Source organism: Ceratotherium simum, chromosome 37 (genome assembly GCF_057802395.1).
Source record: "Ceratotherium simum simum isolate JZ-2026a chromosome 37, ASM5780239v1, whole genome shotgun sequence".
NCBI lineage: Eukaryota > Metazoa > Chordata > Mammalia > Perissodactyla > Rhinocerotidae > Ceratotherium > Ceratotherium simum.
Window position 1 is genome coordinate 20,486,589 of NC_141936.1, and position 24,408 is coordinate 20,510,996.

General features: G+C 50.3%; 2 protein-coding genes across 4 annotated transcripts in view; one reads left to right on the top strand and one right to left on the bottom strand.

Moving 5' to 3' along the window:
- The first annotated feature begins 727 nt into the window (after positions 1-727).
- Positions 728-12,526, top strand: PRKAG3 (protein kinase AMP-activated non-catalytic subunit gamma 3). 3 transcript variants are annotated; one of them, XM_087424813.1, is made up of 13 exons: positions 729-837; positions 1,292-1,331; positions 1,813-1,968; positions 2,316-2,719; positions 4,092-4,173; positions 4,652-4,710; positions 4,830-4,875; positions 5,039-5,093; positions 5,286-5,412; positions 5,542-5,710; positions 7,263-7,300; positions 7,502-7,648; positions 7,981-12,526. In XM_087424813.1, exons 1-13 carry the CDS (start codon positions 805-807, stop codon positions 8,095-8,097), a joined length of 1,473 nt encoding a protein of 490 aa, XP_087280939.1. In that variant the 5' UTR covers positions 729-804; the 3' UTR covers positions 8,098-12,526. The 3 variants fall into 3 exon arrangements, with proteins under 3 accessions (XP_087280938.1, XP_087280939.1, XP_087280940.1); XM_087424814.1 differs by having other exon boundaries at positions 5,545-5,710; XM_087424812.1 differs by having other exon boundaries at positions 728-837; positions 5,545-5,710; positions 7,502-12,526.
- Positions 12,527-15,491: 2,965 nt separating this feature from the next.
- CYP27A1 (cytochrome P450 family 27 subfamily A member 1) overlaps positions 15,492-24,408 on the bottom strand; it is a 41,938-nt gene continuing 33,021 nt past the window's right edge. The window contains exons 2-9 of the mRNA XM_004427563.3: positions 21,451-21,641; positions 17,949-18,148; positions 17,619-17,816; positions 17,303-17,475; positions 16,606-16,772; positions 16,318-16,399; positions 16,025-16,237; positions 15,492-15,874 (exon numbers count right to left, since the gene is read on the bottom strand). Coding sequence (XP_004427620.1) covers positions 15,755-15,874; positions 16,025-16,237; positions 16,318-16,399; positions 16,606-16,772; positions 17,303-17,475; positions 17,619-17,816; positions 17,949-18,148; positions 21,451-21,641 — 1,344 coding nt within the window. The 3' untranslated portion in view covers positions 15,492-15,754. The remainder of the gene's footprint in view (positions 15,875-16,024; positions 16,238-16,317; positions 16,400-16,605; positions 16,773-17,302; positions 17,476-17,618; positions 17,817-17,948; positions 18,149-21,450; positions 21,642-24,408) is intronic.

The following is a 24,408-nucleotide window of genomic DNA, read 5'->3' on the forward strand; positions in this document are numbered from 1 at the left end:
AGCCGCCAGAGCCGGGCAGGGATCCTGTTGGCACGAGGAGATACAGGGACAGCACAGAGTGCGGGATGGGGGAACTGGGGCTCCTGCACACCTGGCCCAACCTCCAAACCACAGGTAGAAACAGGTGTGTCTCCCCCTGTGGACAATCGCAGGCCCCAAGCCCTCGAGCACACCTCTAAGGTGATCCTCGCAGCTCCCCACCCGCCCGAACCATCCCCCTCCAACGCCTCCAGCAGAGAGAGGGACTGTCTCCTGGGACTCAAATGGGGACATCTGGACACACACTGGCCACTCTCCCGGGACCACCCACAAACCCCTTATCCCCACCCTCCTAGCTGGCTGCAACTCGCCCTTTCTAACTGCAGCAGCACCCAAGACTGAAGTTTGTACAGGGAAGAAAGTTGAGGTCTGTCTGCCTCCATTTTCCCCCCTCTGGCGCCTGACAAAGATGAGAGGCCCTCTGGGGGGAACTCAGGACCCTGAGAGCCCCCTCCTGCCACCCCAGTGCCCTCCCCATGCTCCAAGCCACCTCCCCCACAGCAGGGGCCTTCTCGCTTGTCCTGGGAGACCCAGGAGGCAGCCCAGGACCGGGCATGGAGATGCCAGGTGCGCCCCTTCCCACCCCACCCCGCCCCCAGGCTGCTGGTCTGGAGCAGCTGAGTGGCTGGACCCTCCTTCCCGCCGTCTGACACCCAATCAGAGCGAAACCGATCTGGGGAGGGCAGAGTGCCAGGGGCCGGGCCCAGAATAGTGCTGCCCAGCCACCGTGTCCCACACTTGCTCTCCGTTGATCCTGTTGGCTGCATGGAGCCAGAGCTGGAGCGTGCACTATGCGGGGTACAGGGGTCCCGGGGGGCCGGAGCTGGGCAGCTGAGGCCAGAGGACTGAGAGCACACCACACCGTGTGAATGCATGCGTGTGCGCGCGCGTGTGTGTGTTTGGTCTGGATTTTCTCTGTGCATATGAACATGTGGGTGTCCGTGTGTGTATATTCTTTAAGTGAGTGAGTGTATGCGGTTCTGTGTGTGTCTGGTAAGGGTTGAATATGTGTGTTTCTGAGTGTGTATAAGTGTTTGTGTATGGATGTGTGTGTTTATGTGTGTTTGTGGGGGGGGTGTTTACATGTGTGTGTGTTTATGGTGTGTGTGTGTTTGTGGGGTGTGTGTATGAGTATGTGTTTGTGGAGTGTGTGTATGGGTGTGTGTGTGTTTATGGGGTGGGAAAGGAAGGACCTGTGGTTTGGGAACAGAGGACATTGTCCCCACTCCCTCAGACATTCTTCTCCCTACAGGCCCCATCCTGGAGCAGCCTTGGGGGACCTGAGCATCAGGGTAGGTGGGGCTGCCCCCTCCTTGTGGGCCCAGCTCTTCTCCCACTTCCTTTGTCCCCCACCTCTCTGGGCCCCCTTCCTCCCCGACTCCACTAACCAGCCTTTTGTCTTCCTCTCCTTCTCCGTCTTTGTTCCTCTTTGTTTCTTCTTCCTCCTTTCCCTCACCTCCTCCTTCCTCTCTCGGAAGAAGAGAGGGGGGATCTAGAGTCTGAAGACTTGGACCCAGCCCTGACTTTATCACTTACTAGCTGTATGATTTGTGGCAAATTGCTTAACCTCTCTGATCTCAGGTCCCTCATTAATAAATTAGAGATAATAGTAATGCCTTCCTTATAAGATCACTATGAGGTTTGAATGAGAAATGCATTGGAGAAAAGAACCTTTGGAAGCTTGCAAATGTTAAGTATTATTATTAATAACATTTTAATTGATTTTGTTGTGTTACTCCCTATTAACCAAATGGGCCCCATTCCCCCTTCCAGAGATGAGCTTCCTAGAGCAAGAAGACAGCATTTCATGGCCATCACCAGCCATGACCACCAGCTCAGAAAGAAATCCTGGAAAACAGGGGACTGAGGCCTCAAGATGGACAAAGCAAGAGGCTATGGAGGCGGGGGAGCTGCCAAGCCCGGGGGAAGGTAAGACCAAGACCAGTTCTGGGGAGATGGGAGCAGAGGAAGTGGGAAGTCCCGGAGCCTGGGACCAGGGATCCCTCCATACACAGAGGTGGACCCAACCCTCATCTTGTGGGTTTGGGCTCAGTCTCCCCATCTGGGGGAGGTCAACTGCTTTGTAGAGCCAGGGGCTCAGCACGGCCAACTCAGAAAGATGGGACAGAGCCGCTATCTGGTGTGACTCTCTGAGACTCACCTGCAAAATGGGGGCCCCAGCATCCAGGTTACCCAAGGCCGCTGTGAGGATGAACTGAGACAGTAGATGAGAGAGTGTTTTGGAAGATGGAGTTACTGTGCTCTCCCCCGAATAGGTCCACAATCCAGGCCAGCTGCTGAATCCACCGGGCTGGAGGCCACATTCCCCAAGGCCACACCCTTGGCCCAAGCTGCTCCCTTGGCCAGAGTGGACACTCCACCAACAGAGAGGGACATCCTTCCCCCTGACTGTGCAGCCTTAGCCGTTGGCTCGAGCACAGATGATCTGGATCTGGGCATAGAGTTCTCAGCCACAGCAGCCTGGGGGTGTGAGCTCGGCCTGGTGGAAGAGAGGCCTGCCCGGTGCCCATCCCCGAAGGACCTGTTACCCAGGCTGGGCTGGGACGATGAGCTGCGGAAGCCAGGGGCCCAGGTCTACATGCACTTCATGCAGGAGCACACCTGCTACGATGCCATGGCAACCAGCTCCAAGCTGGTCATCTTTGACACCATGCTGCAGGTGAGGCCACCACTCGCCCCACCTCCATCCTGATGGCACTGCAGCCTGTGTCACATCCTCAAGGACACCCTGCCAGGCCAGGCCCCCTGCAAGATCCCTTCCAGGACTCCTTCTTAGAGTCATGGAGACCAGTGCGGGGAGAGCTTCTACTCTCTCCTCCCCAAAATTGTCATGGCAGCTCTGCCACTTATCTCTGTAGGATCTTGAGTTGGTTACTTTACCTTTCTCATCTCTAAAATGGGGATAGGAATGCCCACCTTGCCCTACAAGTTTCAGAGGACTCCTGGGACAACCCAGGATAAATGGGAGCACTTTGCAAAGCCCTGAAGTACGTGGAAGATCTGGCAGGGTGACTTAGGACAAGGAGCAGGGGACTGCCGGTAACAGAAAAACAGGATGCGTTCTGGTCCCTGCTCTTCCGTTGGGCTGAGCTACGAAACACCTGATTCCATTCTTACCATCGTGTATAGCAGAGCGGTGTTGCCCAAAGCATGGCGTATGTATCGTCCACGGGGCACAATTTGATTGTAGTGGTATATGAACAGATATATTTCTTTTTGGAGCTTTGTATTTATTTTAATATGTATTAGAAAAATACAAGCAGCACCTATAGATAGTATTGCTTAGGATGAAGCTAAAATGAGTCAATGTAAAATTTATTTAGAGAAAAATGTTTTGTAAATATTACATAAATCATTACCAGCCCCAGTGGTCTAGTGGTTAAGATTCGGTGCTCTCCCCACCACGGCCCGAGTTCATTTCTGGTCAGGGAACCACACCACCCGTCTGTCTGTTGGTTGTCGTCCTGTGGTGGCTGCGTGTTGCTGTGATGCTGAAAGCTATGCCACCAGGATTTCAAATACCAGCAGGGTCACTCATGGTGGATAGGTTTCAGTGGAGCTTCCAGACTAGACAGAGTAGGAAGGAGGACCTGGCCACTCACTTCCGAAAGAAATTGGCCATGCAAACCCTGTGAATAGCAGCGGAGCATTGTCTGATAGAGTGCCAGAAGGTGAGAGGATGATGCAGAAAGACTGGACAGGGTTCACTCTGCTGGACACAGGGCCGCTAGGAGTTGGAGTGGAGTCTATGGCACTAACAACAACAAAAATGTAGTTAAAAATACCTCTAGTACTTAGATTAGCAAAAACTATTCTGTGTGTGTCCACACACATATGACTTCAGGGTGGAAATACTGAGTTAGTTTCCCACACCTTGGTGTGCCTGCTGGAGGGGTCATCAGGGTAGCAAATGTGGGTGACAAGGATCACGTCTAGGGGGTGCCATGACGTGAGAAAGGCAGGCACGTGGGACAGGGTACCACTGAGGGGCAGTAAGAAACTCACCCTCGACTGTTCTCCCCGGCCCTCAGATCAAGAAGGCCTTCTTTGCGCTGGTGGCCAACGGCGTCCGGGCAGCACCTCTGTGGGACAGCAAGAAGCAGACTTTTGTGGGTGAGGAGGGGAAAGGAAAGGAGGGACCTTGTGAGGCAGTTCTGGGGCTGAGCTCGAATGCACCACAGGCTCAGCAGACCCTTGGCTGAGCCAGTCAGGGGCCAGTGTGGGGGAATGTTTGAACCTGGTCTTGGGGTGGCCACCTGGGAGACCCCATCTGTGAAGAGTTGTGACCAGCTGACCCCTCCAGCTCTGCTACCCCGTGGTCCCATGTCATAGGTGCTAGGTAGGAAAAGAGGAAAGGGAGAGGAAGAAATTAGGAGAGTGGGAAAGGGGAGAAGGAGAGGAGTTACGTGGGAAGTGCACAAGGGAGAACCTCATTTCTCAAGTGTGGGAGGGGCAGCCCTTCTCCTCTTTCCACAATTCCCACCGTTCCCACCGTTGTCTCAGAACTGGGACCGCAGAGTCTGACTCCTCAACCTGCCTCCCACCACGGACCCCAGGCTGACCCCCTGTACCTCCCCTCCCAACCCCGCAGGGATGCTGACCATCACAGACTTCATCCTGGTGCTGCATCGCTATTACAGGTCCCCCCTGGTGAGAACCGAACTGGGAGTCCCGGGGGCACCCAGCTCCGCTGGGGCAGAGGGGAGTTCGGGGAGCTTGGTGCCCGAGGGGCTCACGTCTGATTTCTGGAGTCCTGTCGATGTCTCTAGGTCCAGATCTATGAGATTGAAGAACATAAGATTGAGACCTGGAGGGGTGAGCGGGCAGAGGGGACCTGGAAATGGGCTGAGGGTGTGTGGGTGAGCATGGGGGTTTTCTGGAGGGAGCAGGGGAAGGGTGAGAGGGAGCCCACAGGCTGGGGGCTGCCGGGTGAGGCGGGGCGGCCAGCTCCCTTGGACTGACCCGGCTTTTCCTGCAGAGATCTACCTTCAAGGCTGCTTCAAGCCGCTGGTCTCCATCTCTCCCAATGACAGGTAAGCGCGCCCAGCAAGTCACCTGAGCCTCCTTGCCCTGCACAGTCCCCTTGCCCAGCCCTTCAGTTCTGAGCTCACCAGCTCATCCTTGGAGACCAGGCAGCCTTGGCACCCCGTCCTCCTTTCTAGGGTGCTGGGGTGGGGGGTGTCTCTCCCCAGACTGCCCCAGGCTCACTGCTCCCACCTTCACAGCCTGTTCGACGCCGTCTACACCCTCATCAAGAACCGGATCCACCGCCTGCCGGTCCTGGACCCGGTCTCAGGGGCCGTGCTCCACATCCTCACACACAAGCGGCTGCTCAAGTTCCTGCACATCTTTGTGAGCCTGGGCGCAGCCTCCAAGGGCAGCCTGAGGGCTGAGAAGTCTTCGGCCCTAGGGGTGGGGGAGGGAGCAGCTGGGAGCCCTCTGGCGGCCGCTCCACCCTGATGCCACCTGTCTCCAACCCAGCAGGGCACCCTGCTGCCCCCGCCCTCCTTCCTCTCCCGCACCATCCAAGATTTGGGCATCGGCACGTTCCGAGACTTGGCCGTGGTGCTGGAAACAGCGCCCATCCTGACGGCGCTGGACATCTTTGTGGACCGGCGGGTGTCTGCGCTGCCTGTGGTCAATGAAGCTGGTACTTGCACCCAGGACGGGGGCTCTGGCTGGGGTGGGGTGGTGGGGAGCCGGGGTCTATGTGGCATTAGCTTGGGGCCGAGGGGGGAGTCAGGGCCAGAAGTGTCTGCCTGCCTGGAGCTTTGGACCAGCAACATAGCCTCTCTGTGCCTCAGTTTCCCTATTTGTGAAATGGGGGATCTTAATAACACCCATCCTCTGACTTCACAGGATGGCTTAACAGGGCTGTGTGCAATAAAATGAGCATGGCAAGAGGAAACAGCAGATGAGGTTTTTAATTTTAATTCATCCTAGCTGGGCCATGGCACCCAGCTAGATCTCAATTTCTTGCTCTGAAACAGGGTGAGAGGGACTACAACATCATTTCTTTGGTTGAACCATGGTTGTAAACCATTCCAAAGTTAAAATCGCCACCATGAAGCTAGAGATCAAGAAGTGTTTTAATCTATTTTTGATTATGAAAAACTTCAAATGAATGAAAATGGTAGGAAAAAACTCTATAACGAACCCCACACACCCATTGCCTGGATTAACTACTGTTAACATTTTGCCATAACCAGTTCTTTTTTTTTTTTTTTTCCTGAAGTAATTTAAAGTAAATTATATACATCATGTCGTTTCACCCCTTAACACTCAGTCTGCATCTCTTAAAATAAGTATATTTCCTATACCACCTAACAAAATATAAATAATTTGTTAGTATTACCTGATAGCCAATCTTTATTCTCATTTCCCCACTTTTCCCCAAGAATATCATTTTTAACAGTTGACTTGTTCAAACTAGGATCTAATTAAGGCCCCTTTTTTTTTTTTGTGAGGAAGATCAGCCCTGAGCTAACATCCATGCCAATCCTCCTCTTTTTGGTGAGGACGACTGGCCCTGGGCTAACATCTGTGCCCATCTTCCTCCACTTTATATGGGACGCCGCCACAGCATGGCCTGACAAGCGGTGCGTCGGTGCACGCCCGGGATCCGAACCCAGGCCGCCAGCAGCGGAGCACACGCACTTAACCGCTACGCCACGGGGCCGGCCCTAAGGTCCATATTTTGCCTGTGCTTCTTTTGTCCCTTATGTCTCTTTTAATCTAGAACATTACCCTCCCGCTTAACTTTCATGACATGGATGAGATGGAAGCTGGGTCAGTTGTCCTACGGACTGTCTCACCTCCAGATTTGTCTGCTTGCTTCACAAGTGGCTTTTCCCTTGTTCCTCTCTTCCTGTTGCCCGGAAACCAGAAATTAGACCTCAAGGCTTGATCGGATTCAGGCTATACATTTGAGGCTAGCATATTTCCAAGATGATGGTGTGTACTCCTCGTATGGCATCAGGAGGCGTGATATCGGGCTGTCTCTCTCTCTCTGATGCTAAGATTGATGCATGGGTTCAGGTGGCCTCAGCCTGATGCCTCATTACAAAGCCAGTAGCCTGGGGCAGGGGTGGGGGAGGTCAAGGAGTTCATCCCAAAACCTGCCCCCGGCCCTTGCACAGCATCCTGCTTCTGATCTGAACCTCTTCCCCATCTTTCTCTCACTATCATCCCCACCACTGCAGGACGGGTCGTGGGCCTCTACTCCCGCTTCGATGTGATTGTAAGTGTCTGTGGGGAAGGGAGGGGAGCGAGGGTGCCGCAGGGAGGCTGCGAGTGTGAGGATCCATGGGGGGAGGGTGTTTCTGTGGACCAGGGGGGCCTTTACAGCTGTATAGGGAGTGTTATCTGCAGGGCTGGAGCCCGGGGGTAAGGGGTGGGGGGGCGGTGAGGACTAAGAGCCGTACTTCCTTCCCTGCCCCAGCACCTGGCTGCCCAGCAAACCTACAACCACCTGGACATGAGTGTGGGAGAGGCACTGAGGCAGAGGACAGTGTGTCTGGAGGGAGTCCTTTCCTGCCAGCCCCACGAGAGCCTGGGGGAAGTCATCGACCGGATTGCCCGGGAGCAGGTACCCACGCTCCTTCACGCACGCTCCCAACACGTATGGCCCAGTCCTTCCCACGAGCAACTGCAGCTATCCCTGTACATCGGGCATCCGCCCTGTCCTCCCATTTCATGGCCAAGCTCTTGGCGTCCACACTGGTCTGCAACTGGTCCTGTCCATGGCGCCCTCGTGCGGAGGGCCACAGCCAGCTGATCGCCCCAGAGTGGTCAGAGCCACCCCAGCTGGTTTCTTGGAGACACTTTCTTGCTCCCCTGGTTATGTCACATTGTTGCCTCTGATTCTTGGCTCATTGGCTGCCATAGCCGTGCCCTCACTGTCCCTCTGTGTACCCACAGGTACACCGGCTGGTGCTGGTGGATGAGACCCAGCACCTCCTGGGTGTGGTGTCCCTCTCTGACATCCTTCAGGCACTGGTGCTCAGCCCTGCTGGCATCGATGCCCTCGGTGCCTGAGAATATCCGAGTCCTCACTCCCAGCCCACTTTCCACACCCGGAAGCCAATGGAGGGGGCCGGGGAACTCGGCCTTCATCTTCCCCCACCCCCATCTGCTGGTTCGGCTCTGGTTCAGGTAGGCTCTGCCCTGGGCCATTTGCCTCAGCACCAGCCCCTCAGTCTTTCTGGGCTCCCAGATCTCGGGTTGGGGCCCCCTGAGAATGAGAGGGGCCCAGCACACAGCTGAGTAGTCCCGTGAAAAGTACAAGTGTCAGGATTCACTGTGGGGCCACCGCTCTGTCCCATTCTCAGCTGAAGTCATGGAAGCCATCATAAGAGAGGTGGACAGGGGTTGGGGTGAAGGGAAGGGCAGTGATGTGACTTATGTGCTCTGGGGAGACTGACCTGCCTCTCGCCTGCTCGGAATTCCACTGGAAGGAAGGAAGTTAATAAACCTTTGTTGAATGGAATTCCCATGCTCAGTAAGAACTATGGCTGAAAGGAGGAAATTTCTATCTAAGTACTCATTTTGGTAAATTTGACGTGATCTCAGACTCTTTCCTGGTAGCACATTTGCTAGGGGTTTGCAGAAGGGTGGGGACACAGATTCCACCCATGTGGCAGTGGATGGCAAGACTGAGGTTCCCCTATTGGAAACGCAACCTCCACTCTCCACTGAGTCACCGTCTTCCCTTCTGTCCTCCTCACAGGCTTCTCCAGCCCTCCCTCACTGCCCTTGCCCTGCCCATACTCCCAGAAGCCCTTGGGAATGCCCAGTGCACCATGGGATGATGAAATTAAGAACAGCTGAGTCAGCCTGGAGATCCCTGAGCCAGAGGCACTGGCATTACCCCAGGGCCGACTGCTCCACGCCCACCCACATCGCTTTCCCCCCACCTGGGTTGTGACCAGGCCCAGTGGGGCGATGAGCCCTCAGCCCATGGGTTAGCCAGGGGATCTGGATTCCTCAGCTTCTGGACTGCCTGTCGGTCATGCCCCCAGCTCCTGGGAGTCCCAGCTGTTCTTCCCCCCTGGGAACCACCTTAGTGGTCCCCCACAACTTTGCCACTGCCCTGCTCCTCTCCCGGCATTGTCATTTCAGGGCTGCTGGGGGTCACTACGGAGCGGCAGTTATCTGTAGAGCTGCCTGTTGGAGTGAGGTCCCCCTCCATTCTCGTCCTCAGCTCTCACCAGCAAACAGCATTCTCAGTCCCCAGGGATGGCCCTGTATTTGGATCACTGAGGACGCACGATCGAGAAAACAAAACGAACGACCCACAAACTTGGATTTTATAAGTTTCACTCAGAAAACGCTACAGTCATTTGACCTGAACTTGTGGCAAGATCCCTGTGCTTGCTGAATTCAAAGACACGAAGGACAATCTGTCATTGATGAACACCACAAGGGCAGTTCATTTGCACATAGAGTGTTATTCCACCGAAATTTCTTTTTCATCTTTTATTTATAACAAAACTGTAAAGAAAATGTGAATTAGTTTCATCGTAGGTACAACTCAGTTCACAAACTCTAATCTGCAAGAAATGTAACTTTAGTTTTCTAACGTTGAATATAATTTCTATTATGAACCCCATTTCACCAGGTCGTAGAAATTAATCTCAGTCAATTTGAGGTCCCCTCCCGCCTTTTCCTGGGGTTAAGTTTCAGGGAGGGGGGCAGCTTGAGGTAGCATAAGACTGTTCCTCAGTCAGCATCATCCATCCTTGCCAGCACCTGCTAAAACACCCCCGCTCCCATCCAATTGTCACTTGGTTGGTCATTGGTGGGCGTGACCTCTGCTAGGAGCTCCCTCACTCCCTACCACGAAGCCTCTTTGGGCCTGCCTGCTCTGGGGGCATGAGCTTATTCTAGCTCCTGCCCTGCACCCCTCCGGGCCTCAGGAAGCTCTGTGGGGCTGTCCTGTCTGCTGAGATGGACAGCAAGTAGCCTGTCCTACTCTGCGCCTTGGGATTTTCCCAGCCTTTACCCAGGAAACATGGGCCCCAGGGCTCTTCTATCCTTACCATCTCCAAACCTATCTGGGGGATTTGTCATACTCCCCCCTCCCTTCAGACACAGCTCCCTTCTCAGAGCCCTCTCCTCAGGGACCCCAGAAATGTCTACACTCTCTTCACTCCCCCAACTGCCACCAGCCTATGGAACCTTTACCCAGTGGGGAAAGAGAGGGCCTTTTTCTCTAACCCATCATATCTTCCAAATTCACTGTATGTGTCCTGAGTTCTTGCCACCCACTTTGAGGTCAGGCTTTTGAAATCCCAAAGCCAAGACTGGGCTTCTGCTGTCTCACCTGTCCCCAGTGGCAATGGACACTGCAGGTCTAGCTGCCCAGTGGGGAGAGGGTAGATTAATATTTCTAAAATATGATCCCACCCCATTTACCTCACAGAGCAACAGAGGGGAGACGTTTGCACTCGATGGGTCAGGCAGTAAATGAAGGCATTTTCTTGTACACACCCAGCTTCTGCTTCCGGTTTTGCCCTAACCCACCGGTCAGTGCTGGCTGTGCTCTGGCCCTACCTGGGAAGGTCCTGGGTCTTGGGCTCAAGTGCGAGGATGGGAGGGGGTGCTCTCTGGGCCTTTCCCAAGGGACAGTGTCCTTGGGGAGTTGGGGGCAGGCTGCCTCCAGCTGCGGCTGGCTCTAGGGAAAGGGTAGCAGGGTCAGTCTTTTGAGGCAGTGCCCCAGGTTGCTCTGCATGAGCAGAACTTCAGAGGTCAGAGCACAGGCTTGAGGAGGAGAGGGCAGCCTGAGGAAGGCACTCTTCCCCTGTTGAGAGCAGATAGGTCTCTACCCTCTGGGGCTCACCATCCTGAGGACCCAGCAGTTCCCCTCTCATGCCCTTCTGTGTGCGACCATCCCCCACTCCCCCACCCCCACCTCAGACCCCCTTCTCTGATCGCAGCCAGCCCACAGCCCTCAGCCCTCCAGCTGTCTCAGCTGCAAGAGGAGAGGCAAAGTGTTGTCATGGGGACTGCAACTAGCTCAGGATAAAAGGAGCACCCTTGTGTGAAACCTCCCTGCTCTCCCCTCTGCTCATACCTACGAACCTGGGGCTGCCCAAGTCTTCCAGGCACCACTGCCTCCCTGCCCCCAACTCCTCCCCCAACCTCTGAGGCCCGTCTGAGGTTCTGTGGCCTCGGGACTGGACTCCCACAGACTCCTTAGCTTAACCCGTCTCTCCTCACAACCATCTCAGTAGTTCTCAGCCCTGGATGTGCAGCAGGATCACCTGGGAAGCTTCAGAAAATGCAAATTCCACGGCCCCATTCTTAGAGGTACTAATTTCCTGATTTGGGAGTGGGACCTGGGCAACTGCATTTTTTTCTGTAGAAACTAGAGACTTACGATTAATAGCACATGATGAGCATGACAGCGTGCTGAGAAATAAGGATGCCTCTTTCTCATAATTAGTAAAATCATTTGTCACGTTATTGGGATTACCTATTACTTATTATGGCTAAGATCTACAAGAAGCACTGGCTAAGAGGGACGGCACAAAGCAGGAGATATACGATTCGTTAGCGTTCTTACTACTCTGCTCCGAAAAGTCCTTAAATACAGAAGACTTCAGTACAATGTCATGTATGTCCAGGATGACAATTGTCAAAGTTTCTATTGGATGTGCATATTAAAACTGGAATCATAAATGATGACCTGGAAATAAACTAATATTACCAAGCCAAAATACATTCAGAGCTAAAACTTCTATAGAACATGAGCCTGTAGACAGCCAGGAAATATTGGACACTCTGTCTATTTTTAGTCCCAGGAGTGCGGCCCTGTTGTTTAAGAAGACAAGCTGTTTTCTTAAAGTCTTACCCAAAAATATGGATCCTAATTTGGCCAACAAATTCAAAGTAGCTGGAACAGGAGTAACGAGACACGCCCCTCTTTTCAGTCAAAAGTGTATCTGCCGTGCTCAGTTAACGGCTACTGCTCTGCAATTACTCCACATCCTACCATTCGTTCCTTACAGAGTCAGGTCGGGGTGCGTTATCAGGGAGCCTCACTGAGACATCTTGCTTCACTGTGACTTATGGAGGCAGCCCAGAGTCCCTGAGACCCCAGACCCTGGAAGTGTGCCCCATCACTGGCCACTGATGGGCTCTGTGCCAACCTTCAAACCAGGGCTGCTGTCTTCCACCCTCCAGAGAGAAAGTTGCAAGGGAAAGAGCCCACGCTGTTCTGTCACAGCCAGCCTGTAGCTATTACACATGTCTGAATGAATCACTGTCAAAGAAAGTAATTTTTTGATTTACGTTAAATAAGTCTCGTCCAGGCATTGTGATGCAATAAAAACTGACAGAGGTCAATTTCAACTCCCAAGATAAGCAGAAGAACTTCATGTATACTTACCGTATATGCATTTTGCTGTAGGTTTATTATATTTCAATAAAAATCTTTTAAAAATTAAAAAAAAAAGAACCTTGAGTATAAAGAGAAATCTCTTTGGCCATGCTGTATTTTGTTTTTCTCTGTTGGGGGTAGGAGTCTTTGATTCTCTTCTTCCGCGAGCGGTGTCTGTGGGCTTTCCAGTAGCAGCCTCAGTGGGCAAGGTTTCATAGTGGTGTTAATAGCTCTTTGGCTCTTATATCTTGTCACTGATGGGGAAAAACTTTTTGGGGGGAGCCTGAAGCTGTGCCTACACCTCATCCAAATGTGAGGGCATACAGCCTGCTCTTGAATTAATCCTCACAAGGACATCATTGCTTCACCAATCTGCTCAGCTCTTGTTTCGGCTCTGCGTTTCCGATTTCTGATTGGAGGTTGGATTTTAGATCCTCCAGATGTACAGCAGGGCAGTGCTACCTTGGAATTTCCTGTGGTGCCTCTGGAGGTATTGCTTACATTGGCAGCTGTTTCTACAATCATCTTACCTAACTGTTCTTCATATTTTTTTTTCAATTGAGATATAATTCACGTACCATTAAATTCACTCTTTCTAAGTGTACAATTCAGTGGTACTTTGTATATTCACAAAGCTGCACAACCATCACCACTATATAATTCCAGAACATATTCATCACCCAAAAGAAACTCCAGATCCATGAACAATCACTCCCCATTCTCCCTTCCCCCCAGCTCCCAGCAACCACTCATCTAATTTCTGTCTATGGATTTGCCTATTCTGGACATTTCAGGTCAATGAAATCACACAAGAGGTGGCCTTTTGTATCTGGTTTCCTTTATTAGCATAATGTTTTCAAGGTTCATCCATGATGTAGCATGAATCAGTACTTTATTCCTTTTTCATGGATGAATAATATTCTATCCTGTGGCTATACAAGATCTTCATAGATTTTGATGTGAGATTAGCCTATAAATTCGTTAAAACTGAGCTGCAGACATGAATGCTGACACTCTTGGACAGCTGCTACAAAACCCCAATCCTGAGGCACATCACACAGACTTCTCCCACCTAAGAGCCAGCACTGAGGGGTTCAGTTCGCATGGCTTAGGCAGCTCATTGCCAGTGATATGAAGGAGCAGCACACTAAGAAAAGCAGAAGTCCCCTCTGGTTGACTCCGTGACAGAGATCCTAGCATCCTCCAAGCCCAGCCCCCATCATCTGCTTTTATAATAAGCTCTCACGGGTGAACCCTTTCACAGGTGGAGTCAAGCGCCAAGCCCTTATAATCAGGAATTCCTCCCAATTCTCTCCAGGTTCCTCTTCTCAATAAGGAAAGCTCCATATCCTCCCCTCTCCTTCCCTTCCTCCAATTCCAGTCTCTTCTCATTCAACAAACATTTATTAATCGCCTCCTAGGTGCTGACACAGAGTTAGGCACTGGGATCCACACTGAAAAGAACTTGATTTGTGACCTCCAGGGGTCTCACAGCCGGTTGGGGAGACAGTCGGGTCTACAACAGGGTGAACAGGCTGAGTCCTCAGTTCTATAAGAGGGAATGGGGGAAAGCACAAGAGGAAGTGCTCACACTCACCCAGAGAGGTCAGGGAAGGCTTTGCAGAGGCAGTGACATTTGAGCTGAGTCCTGAGAAAGAGCAAGTTCTCTGGGATGACATAACAGTTGGTGAAGAGGGTGTTCCAAGGAGAGAGGACATTAAGTACAAAGTATTGAGGCCGGAAAGAGCACAATGTGTTCCGGGAAATACGAGGAATTTGGGCTCGGCTGTGGAAGGGTGTCTGGGTGGGAGGATGGGGGGTGTGGAGGGTAGGGTGCCAGAACACAGAGTCTTTTGTTGTTGTTTTGTTTGGGGGTTTTTAGTTTGTTTTGGTTTGTTTTTAACACATTCAGCTCTTTGGAGAGGGCTCAAGTATGTAGACTCTGATTGCCAAATAGCTCTGAGATCCCAACTCAGGAACAGCCAGATGGAAGAGATGCGTAGGGCAAGGCATGGGGAAAGAGCGTGGAGCTCCCGTGCCCTCTCCAGGCGCTCCACACTCCCAGCACCTCCACGTGTTCACCCACCCGGAAGCTCCCACAAGGAGTCTCCTGAGCCACAGAAAGGACTTTGTGCTGTGCCTCAGGGCTGAGGGGAGTACTGAAGGATTTTAATCAGGGCAATGAGATGATTTTTTTAATGGGCTCAAAATCAAATCCCCAGAGACATTAGAAATTCGACTTCAGTTTTCTATGACTCAGCAGAAATTTATAACTGGGGCTGGGACTCTATGAGGCTCTGGGACTCACTGACTTTGCAAGTTTGTGGGATGGTAAACCAGACATCAATGCCAACCCACTTTCCTTCTAGTTGGCTTCCTGTACTGAAGAGGCTGGAAAGCTAAAAACTACAATCCCCGGACTCTCTTGCAGCTAGAGTTCCAGGCAGGACTTAGGTTCCCCTTCTCAGTTGTACGTGAGAGAGATTTAGAAGGTGATCATGAGGCAGGTGCCACACTTCTGCTGTTCCAGCTCTTTCTGCTGTCAGGGGCAGTCAAGGGAGTGGGAGGCTATCTTTTTGTTTGTTTGTTTTTTGCCACCACAGACCTGGGTGACAAGGAAGAGGACTAAGGCCAATAGTTGTAGCAATAGCTTCCCAACTCTCATCCTCTTGGCCAACATGGTATTCCCAGGCTTGTCAGCACCCTGGGGTGTGCTATTCCCTATTCCCATAGGCCTAGCCTGGAGCTCTTCCAACAATTTTTGTAGCACTTTACTGCCTATATCTAAGCACTTTCTGTTCAAAAGAGGGTGCCACTCTCAGTGCCTAGGGAATCGCTTTGCAACTCTGGCTCAGACAGGGCCTCAGCTAATGCCAAGTGAAGCTAAGTCTTCTCTGTGAGGTCTGGGAAGGCATATGGTATTCTCAGTTTCCACGGAGGGAGGCAGCTCTGCTTCCCACCAAGATTCCTGAGTGGGTAGAGGGTGTTCCCCAAATACAGAGAGGGCTTCAGATGCTGGATCATCAAGAAGAATGACAAAGGCCTCCAGTTATCAATAAAAGTCCCTTTATTCTATATTTCCCCCAAGCATAGCAATGTGAGAAAGGGATGGCCTTTCCTCTAAGAGGGAGATGCTCAACATGATAAAAGTCACAAAAGTTCAGGGTTCTGTAGGAAGTGCACTGAGTTTCTCCAACCTCTGGCATCTGGCAGCCCCTTTCTCTCTCTCCTCATCCAAGACACAGCAGCGGCCAGGAATTACCATGCCAGGGAGGGAGGAAGGGGGCTGCCCCAGGAAGGCAAAGGCCCAGCTCAGCACTGTCTCTGCAGGAAACGCACGCCCACCTTCTTATGGGGAACCAGGACGACGCGGGCTACACTCTTCACGTCCCCTGTCTCAGGAGACAGGACCACCTCGTACTGCTGGAGCAGCTGGGAGGTAAAATGCACACATGGGGTGGTTAGAGTCTGTGATCTCCATCCACTGCCCTCCTCTGCACACTCCCACCCTGTGCCTCCCTCCTCTCCTCCCCACAGCCTCCTTCAGCCCTCCCTGGTCCACACGCTCCTCTCCCCACTCACCCTTGTCAGCAGCAGCTGCATCTCCAGCTCTGCAATCCTGCGGCCCAAGCAACCCCGGATCCCATAGCCAAAGGGCACAGAGCCAAACGGGTGTTGGACCCCAAAAGTTTCAGACTGGCAGTTCCTCAGCCAGCGTTGGGGCCAGAAGCTCTCGGGCTCAGGGAAGATGCTCGGGTCCCGGGACACCACATAGTGGCACAACACAAACTGGGTCTGCAGAGGAAGAATGGGCTGCACATGAGCTTAGGGCTGTGGGGCATCCCTGGGAACCCTGGCTTTCTAGCCCTACTCACGTTCTTGGGGAAGAGGAAGCCACCAACTTCAACTTCCTTTTCCGTGATGATCCGGGAGTTCGTGGGGACCACAGGGTAGAGGCTGCAGGGAAAAGAAGGTGCAGGTCTGCCCCTGGATCCAAGAAGGGGCAAAGGGCCCACCCCTTCAACCTCACCTCTCTGGTCCCCAAGGCCCCTCTTCCGATCTCCCCCTGGCCCTAGCCCCAGTTAACCAGCACCCACTTCCTACTCCTGTGTCTGAGTCCTCCCCCACACACAGACCCTGTGCTCCCAGGAACAGTAGCCTACCGCAGGGTCTCCTTAAGCACAGCTCTGAGCAAGGGCATGTGAGCAAAGTCCTTGTACTGGGGCACCTGCCCTGCTGGCACCACACCCACCACTTCCTTGTGCAAGGCCGCCTGGGTCTCCGGGCTCTTCGAAAGGTGGTACAGGGCCCACGTCAGTGTGTTAGATGTCTGGGAGGTAGAGGGAGAGGAAGTGAGGAGGGATTCCTAGGAAAGAGCTCAGCTTGGTAGCGGGAGGGTGGGCGAGTGAGTGTGTGCAAAATGTGGGAGAAAAATTAATTAATGGGGCCCTCCATGCTGAATGTGACTCCACAGTGGGACGAGGACCAACGTGATGGAGAATCACACTCTAACACAGAGGAGACTGAATAGAGAGAGAAACCCAATAGGACAAAAGGGCTGGAAAGGGCTGGAAAACTTAAACAGAGCACAAGAGAGTTGGATTAGATGAGATGAAACTTCCCAGATGTCCGAGGGGCTCCAGGATGTGATGGAACCCCCCCTTACAAAAGGACCATTCCCTGCCTGCCTCCGCTGGACTGAATAACCCCCCCTTTTCCTTCTAGCTCTACATCCATGTCACAGAAAGAGAAGCAGGTACCTGGAGGGACAAAGATCAGGCTCAGGTGGGGGGTAATGGGGAATTGGTTCAGGATGGGAGCTGGGAGCCCCTGGTCTCTTCACCGGCCCCTCTCACGCACCGTGTCTACTCCAGCCAAGAGCAGCTCAGCCAGGCTGCCCATGGCCTCATGAAGACTGAGCTGTCCGCTGGTCAGCAGGAAGTGCAGGTAGCCAGATATCTGGACCCCCTCTGGACCCCCTGTCTGCAGCTGGGCCTCTATTTCCTTGAGTTTCTGATCAACCATCTTCTTCCCTACAGGGACAATGGAGAACAAGTCCAAGAACCAAGAGGTACTCCAATAGCTGGTAGCATGAGGAAGGACTTGGTCTTGGGAGAGGCTGCTAATGCACAGACCCTGGGACCCATCCCCCAACTTCCTTCCCTGGACTTCTCACCAAAAGAGAAGATGTTGTTCCAGCCATCCAGGTACCACTTCCAGAAGGGCAGCAGGGAGCGGGTCCACTGGGGGAGGAAGATGCTATAGACTGAGTTCCGGAACATGAGATCAACAGATCTGATGAAGGCCATGGTGTCCTGCGGGATGGAACGCTCCAGGCAGCCAATACGTTTCTCAAACAGGATGTAGGATATAGCTGGCAGTGCACAGAAGCCATCACAAGAGGCAGCGCCATGGCACACGGAATCCAGGGGGCTTTGAGGAGGAGGAGCACCACCTACCCCTGACCCATGTCCACCCACTTCAGCCCCTCTCCCAACAAGGGTACCTTCCAAGGCAAAGTGGTAGAAAAGGTGAGCAATGTCGGGCACCTGGTCCCCCGAGGCACTCTCCGCCCGCAGCTGGCTGAGTCGAGCCATGAGGTCGTCAATCACCTCATTCAGAGCATCCGTGTAGAGCGCAGCTTCAGCTGGCTTCAGCAGCCGCTGGTTCAGAGCCTGGCGCAGCCGGTACCAGGGCTCTCCTTCCCTGTGGAGAATGGAGAAGCAACACAAACGTAAGTATCGGATGGGGGGCAGATTAGATGGTATCTTCCCACCCTGAGACCCCTCTGGAGTCTAGGAAGATCTCAGACTACTCTATTTAGAATTATAGAATCACTAAACTTTCAAAGGACAGAATCTTCGAGTCACAAAACTTCAGAATCTCACTGGAGTGGAAGTGGTTAAAGTGGGTTAAAGTAGAACCAGATTGCCTAGGGTCAAATGACAGGTCTGATGATTACTGGCTGAATGACCTTAGGCAGGTGACTTAACTCCTCCGTGCCTCAGTTTCCCCTTCTGTAAAATGGGAATAATAAGAGTGCCTATCTTAGTAGAGTTGTTCAGATAATTAAAGTGCTTAGATCAGTAGCCTGGCACATGGTGAATTCTTAATGAATGTTGACTATGATTCTCTCAGGATGATACAACTCCAGAATCTTCTGTATGTGAAATGAGGAAGAGCTACAGTGGTTCCAGTCCCTTTGCATGGAGGATGAGGGATAAAGGAAGAGCAAATTAGGGTTCCTGGGGTGCTCAGACTCTGGACCTTCACGTTCTACTTGGCTCAGTGGGCCAAGGGGACAGGGAGACCCACCAGGCTGATGCCCCAGCCCTCTTGCCACAGCCATTCAGTAGGTAGTTGGGTACCCCACCCGGTTAGGCAGGGATGCTCATGTGGATGGGAACATGCTTCCCATAGGGAGGCTTAATGTTCAGGGGCTGTCCCCACCCTCAGCTGTCCCCCAAACCTGTCACCTTTCCTAAGCAAGCTGGGTATGGGTCAATTTTTGAAAAGCTAGTTGCAGAGTAATAAGTACAATTTGGTCCAATTTTAAGAGGAAGAGAGGAAACCCTACATGTCCATATGTATATCTGCATGTTTCTACATCAAGTAGGGAAGAACACACACCAAACTGTCAGGACTACTTAGATGGATGGGATGGGAGTGGGGGGGTGGGGAGACAATATTTTATTATTGGTATTTTTCACTAAGTATGACTTTTGATTTTTAAAAACCAATAAGGTGAGGCCAGCCCAGTGGTGCAGTGGTTAAGTTTGCGTGCTCTGCTTCGGCAGCCCGGGGTTCCCAGGTTCAGATCCTGGGCACAGACCTACGCACCGCTTATCAGGCCATGCTGTAGCAGGCCTCCCACATATAAAGGAGAGGAAGATGGGCACAGATGTTAGCCCAGGGCCAATCTTCCTCAGCAAAAAGAGGAGGATTGGCAACAGATGTTAGCTCGGGGCTACTTTTCCTCACAAAGGAAAAAAAAAACAACAAGGTATTTTAAAAAGAAAAAACATTAAAAAGTCTTAAGTCAAGGATCAGATTTTTTATTTTTAAAAATTATTTATTTAGGGCACCGGCCCTGTGGTGTAGCGGTTAGGTGCTGGCGCTCGGCTGCTGGCGGCTCAGGTTCAGATCCCGGGCACGCACCGACGCACCGCTTGTCAGGCCACACTGTGGCGGCATCCCACATAAAGTGGAGGAAGATGGGCAAGGATGTTAGCTCAGGGCCAGTCTTCCTCAGCAAAAAGAGGAGGATTGGCCTGGATGTTAGCTCAGGGCTGATCTTCCTCACAAAAAAAAAAAAGAAAAAAAAATTATTTATTTAAATGAACCTCAAACCCCAAAAGTTTTCTTTAATACGTTGGGGAAAACCTGCAAAAGATAAACTAAAAGTGCTGCTGAAAAAGAAAAGAAAACCAGAATAGACCCATTTATTGGAACTTCAGGTTGTAGGTGCTTCTCCAAGAGTAAAACCCTCCCAACAGCAGAAATCAGATTTGCAGAACTGAAATGAGAGCATTTCCATGGTTGTTAAAATATTTCTTGGGGAAATAATGTTTTATATAATGAGATCTAATGTTAAAACAAAAAAACCCACATAGATTAGCAAAATAGTTTTTAAATATATGTATAGTATTATATATGCTACAGTATATTTAGGAAACTGACTTTAGAGTAAAAGAGTATAAATGGATCACCAAGGATGTACATCATGTTCAGCTTCAATCTTGAATCTGAGCCATCAAGGCCAGACGTTGGCTGACCTGATGAAACCTGAGACCCAAATCTTGCCCTCAGGGTCAGACATCAAGTTAAAGAGCTCTTGAAAACAGACATTCTCTATTCTCGCCCCAGAACTTTGAATAAAGGGCCCAGGAATTGTTGTTTAAGTTCTGAAGGAACCAGGAAAAAGAAAGAAAAACATGCGATGGGAGAATGAATGTATAGGGATCAAAGACAGAGGGGATGAACCTTCTGGAAAAGTGTTTCCTTTCCAAAAGTGTCAAGGCAGTAAATTCTTGAATTCCAGAATCAGAGAGATCTATACCACCATTTGCTAGTTGTGTCACCTCTGGTGATGCAAAACCTCCCCAGGCCTCAGTTTCTTCACCTATAAAATGGGGACAATAATACTCTCTACTTCCTGGGCTTACTGTAAGGATACAATGAAATAATACAAGTAAAGGAACTAGACTATTGCCTGCCATGTCACAAACACATGGTTAGTTATTACCATTGTTACCACCACGAGAATCAACTTTAATCCCTTAAGAAGTGACTAATTTTTAAAAATAGTTCCCAAATTATGTATTGTATCCTTGTTGGATATAACTTCCATGGATGCCCGCCACACACAGAGATAGATGTAGGTTTCAGCCTTGTGTTTATACATAGAAAAGTTAAGATTATTTTGGCAGTGCCAACTGAGGTGAATAATTGGGAATCATTGGCCATAAACCATTGCTAATGCCACAGTTTGTAAGTGGATACATTACAGACTTCTTTTTGCTATAGTATGTTAACAGAGCTCCCAAAACAACGAATAGCTATTTATTTTCTCTAGTTGCTTGACATCCATGTTTTAAATTGAGCCCTCCCAACTAATATGGTGATGATGTTTTTTCAACTATAAACCGATATGACCCATTATGATTTGAGTCGGTATATTTTCAACCATACTGTAGAATAATGGAGCTGGGAAGGTCCTAGAGATACCACAGAGGCACTCCAGTCCAAAATTCCCATTTTACATATGAGAAACATAAGGCCAAGGAGGGAGAAATCATTCATTTTTCCAAAGTCATCCAATGTATTCGTGGAAAAGCCAACGAATGGTCCCTGGGCTTCAGCCCATCACAACCTGTCTGGACTGAGTATCAGGCTTGGAGGATGCAGGGAGATCCTACTCTACCCATTATCCACTGGCTACCCAGGGCCACTGTGCTTGGGCTTGGCCCTCAGAGGCCCTATTCCAGTCTCTTCAGGCCCCAGCTCACGTGGTGAGGGGCCCATAGGCCAGGCCATGCAGGTCCCGGTGCTCCTTCCATAAATCCATGTAGTCTCGTACTGGGTATTTGCCCTCTTGCCGCATCACTTGCTCCAGGAGTGGGGCACTGGCCAGGTTCACATAGAGTCGAGGCCCTCGGCGGGTTATCCATATTGGACCATACTTGGCCTTGTACCGCACCTGTGGAGTTCAACCAAAGCTGAATAACTGTGGCTCAGCCGGGCAGGCACTTCTGGGAGAGGAGACAGCATGGCGGAGTGTCCGATGGCCACACCAGAGCAAACGGGCTGGGCAAAAGCACATTGTGTAGGAGGTAGGCACTGGGATGGCCTGTAGTTCCAAAAGGAGAACACTGAAAAACATGTGCGCCCAGGAGTTAGAATACTGAGAGCAATGAGTATCTGGTGGACCCGGGGGAATTGAGGTCCTTGGAGGAATGAGATTTTGGAAAAGTGGGATAAGTGACAAACTGGGGTATGCTGAGGTGTAGATATTTGGGGTCCAGGGTTTTAGGGAAACCGAGCCTTTTAGTGCAGTATAGTAGAATGCCTGTGGCTCCTTCATAGAAGCATTTACATCTACTGTAGCTCGGTGTCAATGAGATAAACACCTCATGTAGTCAACAAGAAAAAAGAAACACCAGGAAAAACAAGAAGCTGAATGAGAAAGTCAGGATCCAAATACGAAGAAAACTATGTGGTATAAATTTAAAAATAAATAAATATATAAAATTATTTGCTGTGTTATGTAATTCTCAACTATTTTATCTTAGAATTTCTAAAGCACTTGACAATTGATACGCATGGCATCTATGAAATTGACATGGCTACGATGTTTTTATAGTTGCTGAAAATGAGGGAGAAAATAAATATATTTTGGTTTTGGGTGGGTAAAACTTAAAAGAACTCACAAATACTGAGACTAAATTTACTGGCTAAGTTATACCTACAAACTGAAAGAAAATGAAACATAGTGGTTTCCCAGGGACTTCATCTTTCATAATCTGTTACTGAAGAGATTTTAAGAGGATCAGAATCTTCTCTAGAATAGAAATTAGGCCAAAGAGCATCTGTAAAAGAGACATTAAAATTATGGAGAAGAGATCTATCATTCAAATCACAGGAGGAAACTTCATCCGACTCATAGTCCAAAAAAGTGCCAGTCTTACTATTGGCATTAAAAACTAGATTCTCCTAGGATCAATGCAACATGATTGCCCGCAATATATTACCCAATTGCCCAGAATCCACCCTGAGTTAACGGCTGATTCCGCCAATGGAAGACAGCCTTGACAAACCCCCAACATCCATTTAGGCTCATTTCCCACTTTCACCTCTCGGTAATGCCTGTCAGTTTGGTATGATTTTGAACAGCTGATTGTCTATAAACTACACTGATTCCTGGAGAGAAAGAGACATATTCACACACTGCTGGTGGGAGTCTAAAACGACACAACCCTACATGGAGGACAATTTGTTAATATTTATAAAAATTACAAACACATTATAAATAAAGTATGGACCCCTACATAATGGAATACTATATAACCTTGAAAAAGAAGATGAAGCAGCCCCTTGTGTACTAATACAGAAAGATAGACAGATAGCCAAGGTAGGTTGTTAAATGAAACAGTATGGCATCTGTTGTCTAAGAAAGGGGGGCTAAATAAGAATATACAGCATTTGCATCTGCTTTTATAGAGAAACACTGGATTGATACATCAGAAACTAATTAAAGCAATTCCCTATGGGAGGGCGGAGGGGAGAGTGGTGGGAGTAAGGACTGTGCAATGTATACTTTGTGATATTGTTTTGAGTTTTGAACTATGAGAATGTATTCAAATTTTTTAAATCTAAAGGGAAAAAGAAAGAAAGTGTTTTCTGAAACAATAAATCATCTGCCATTCATCAGGTAATTCCAGAAAGCAGGAAAGCCTCGCTGAACCTCTGGATTCATGTATATACTCCTTAGATTTAGAAGTGGGCCCTAGCCATATTCCTTTTGTTTATTTTTCTTAAAGGCTCCATTTAAAAAAATACTTTACTTATACAACTATTTTTATCTACTAAAAGAATTATCCTGGGGCCAGCCCGGTGGCGCAAGCTGTTAAGTGCGTGCGCTCCGCTGCGGCAGCCCGGGGTTTGCCGGTTCGGATCCCGGGCGCGCACTGACGCACCGTTTATCAAGCCATGCTGTGGCAGCGTCCCATATAAAGTGGAGGAAGATGGGCACGGATGTTAGCTCAGGGCCAGTCTTCCTCAGCAAAAAAAAGAGGAGGACTGGCAGATTAGCTCAGGGCTGATCTTCCTCACACAGACACACAAAAAAAGAATTATCCTAAAAGTAAGCTTAATTTATGTTTCCAGTTTGGTTTAAGATATTAATAACATAATATTAATAATAATAATAGCAAATATTTCCATGGAGCTTAGCATACACCAGATGCTGTTCCAAGCACTTTGCTTATATGAGCTCATTCAGTACTCACTACAGCTGTATGAGGTAGATGTCAAGTTACCACAATTTTGCAGATGAGGAAACTGAGCCCCAAAGAGGTTGCCCAAGGTCACTTTACTGGTAAGTGGCAGGGTCAGGGTTCAAAGTCAGACCACCTGGTTGGAGGCCACGCTCTCAACCACTCACTCCGCTGGTTCTTGAGAAAACTGACTATGTCTTACTAACTGGAAACAAAATTAAGCCCTTTAAAAATATGTGCTATTTAAACCACCACAACTATGCGATGACCCAGGGTTATTGGGGCTGGGTAATTCTCTGTTGTGGTGGACTGTCCCGTGCACTGTAGGATATTTAGCAGCCTCCCTGGCCTTTACCCTCTAGCATTGGCCCCCACCCCAAGTTGTGACAACCAGAAAACCATCTCCAAACATTGCGAAAATGTTTCCAGGGGGCAAAATGACCCCAGGTTGTGGACCTCTGCAATAACCCC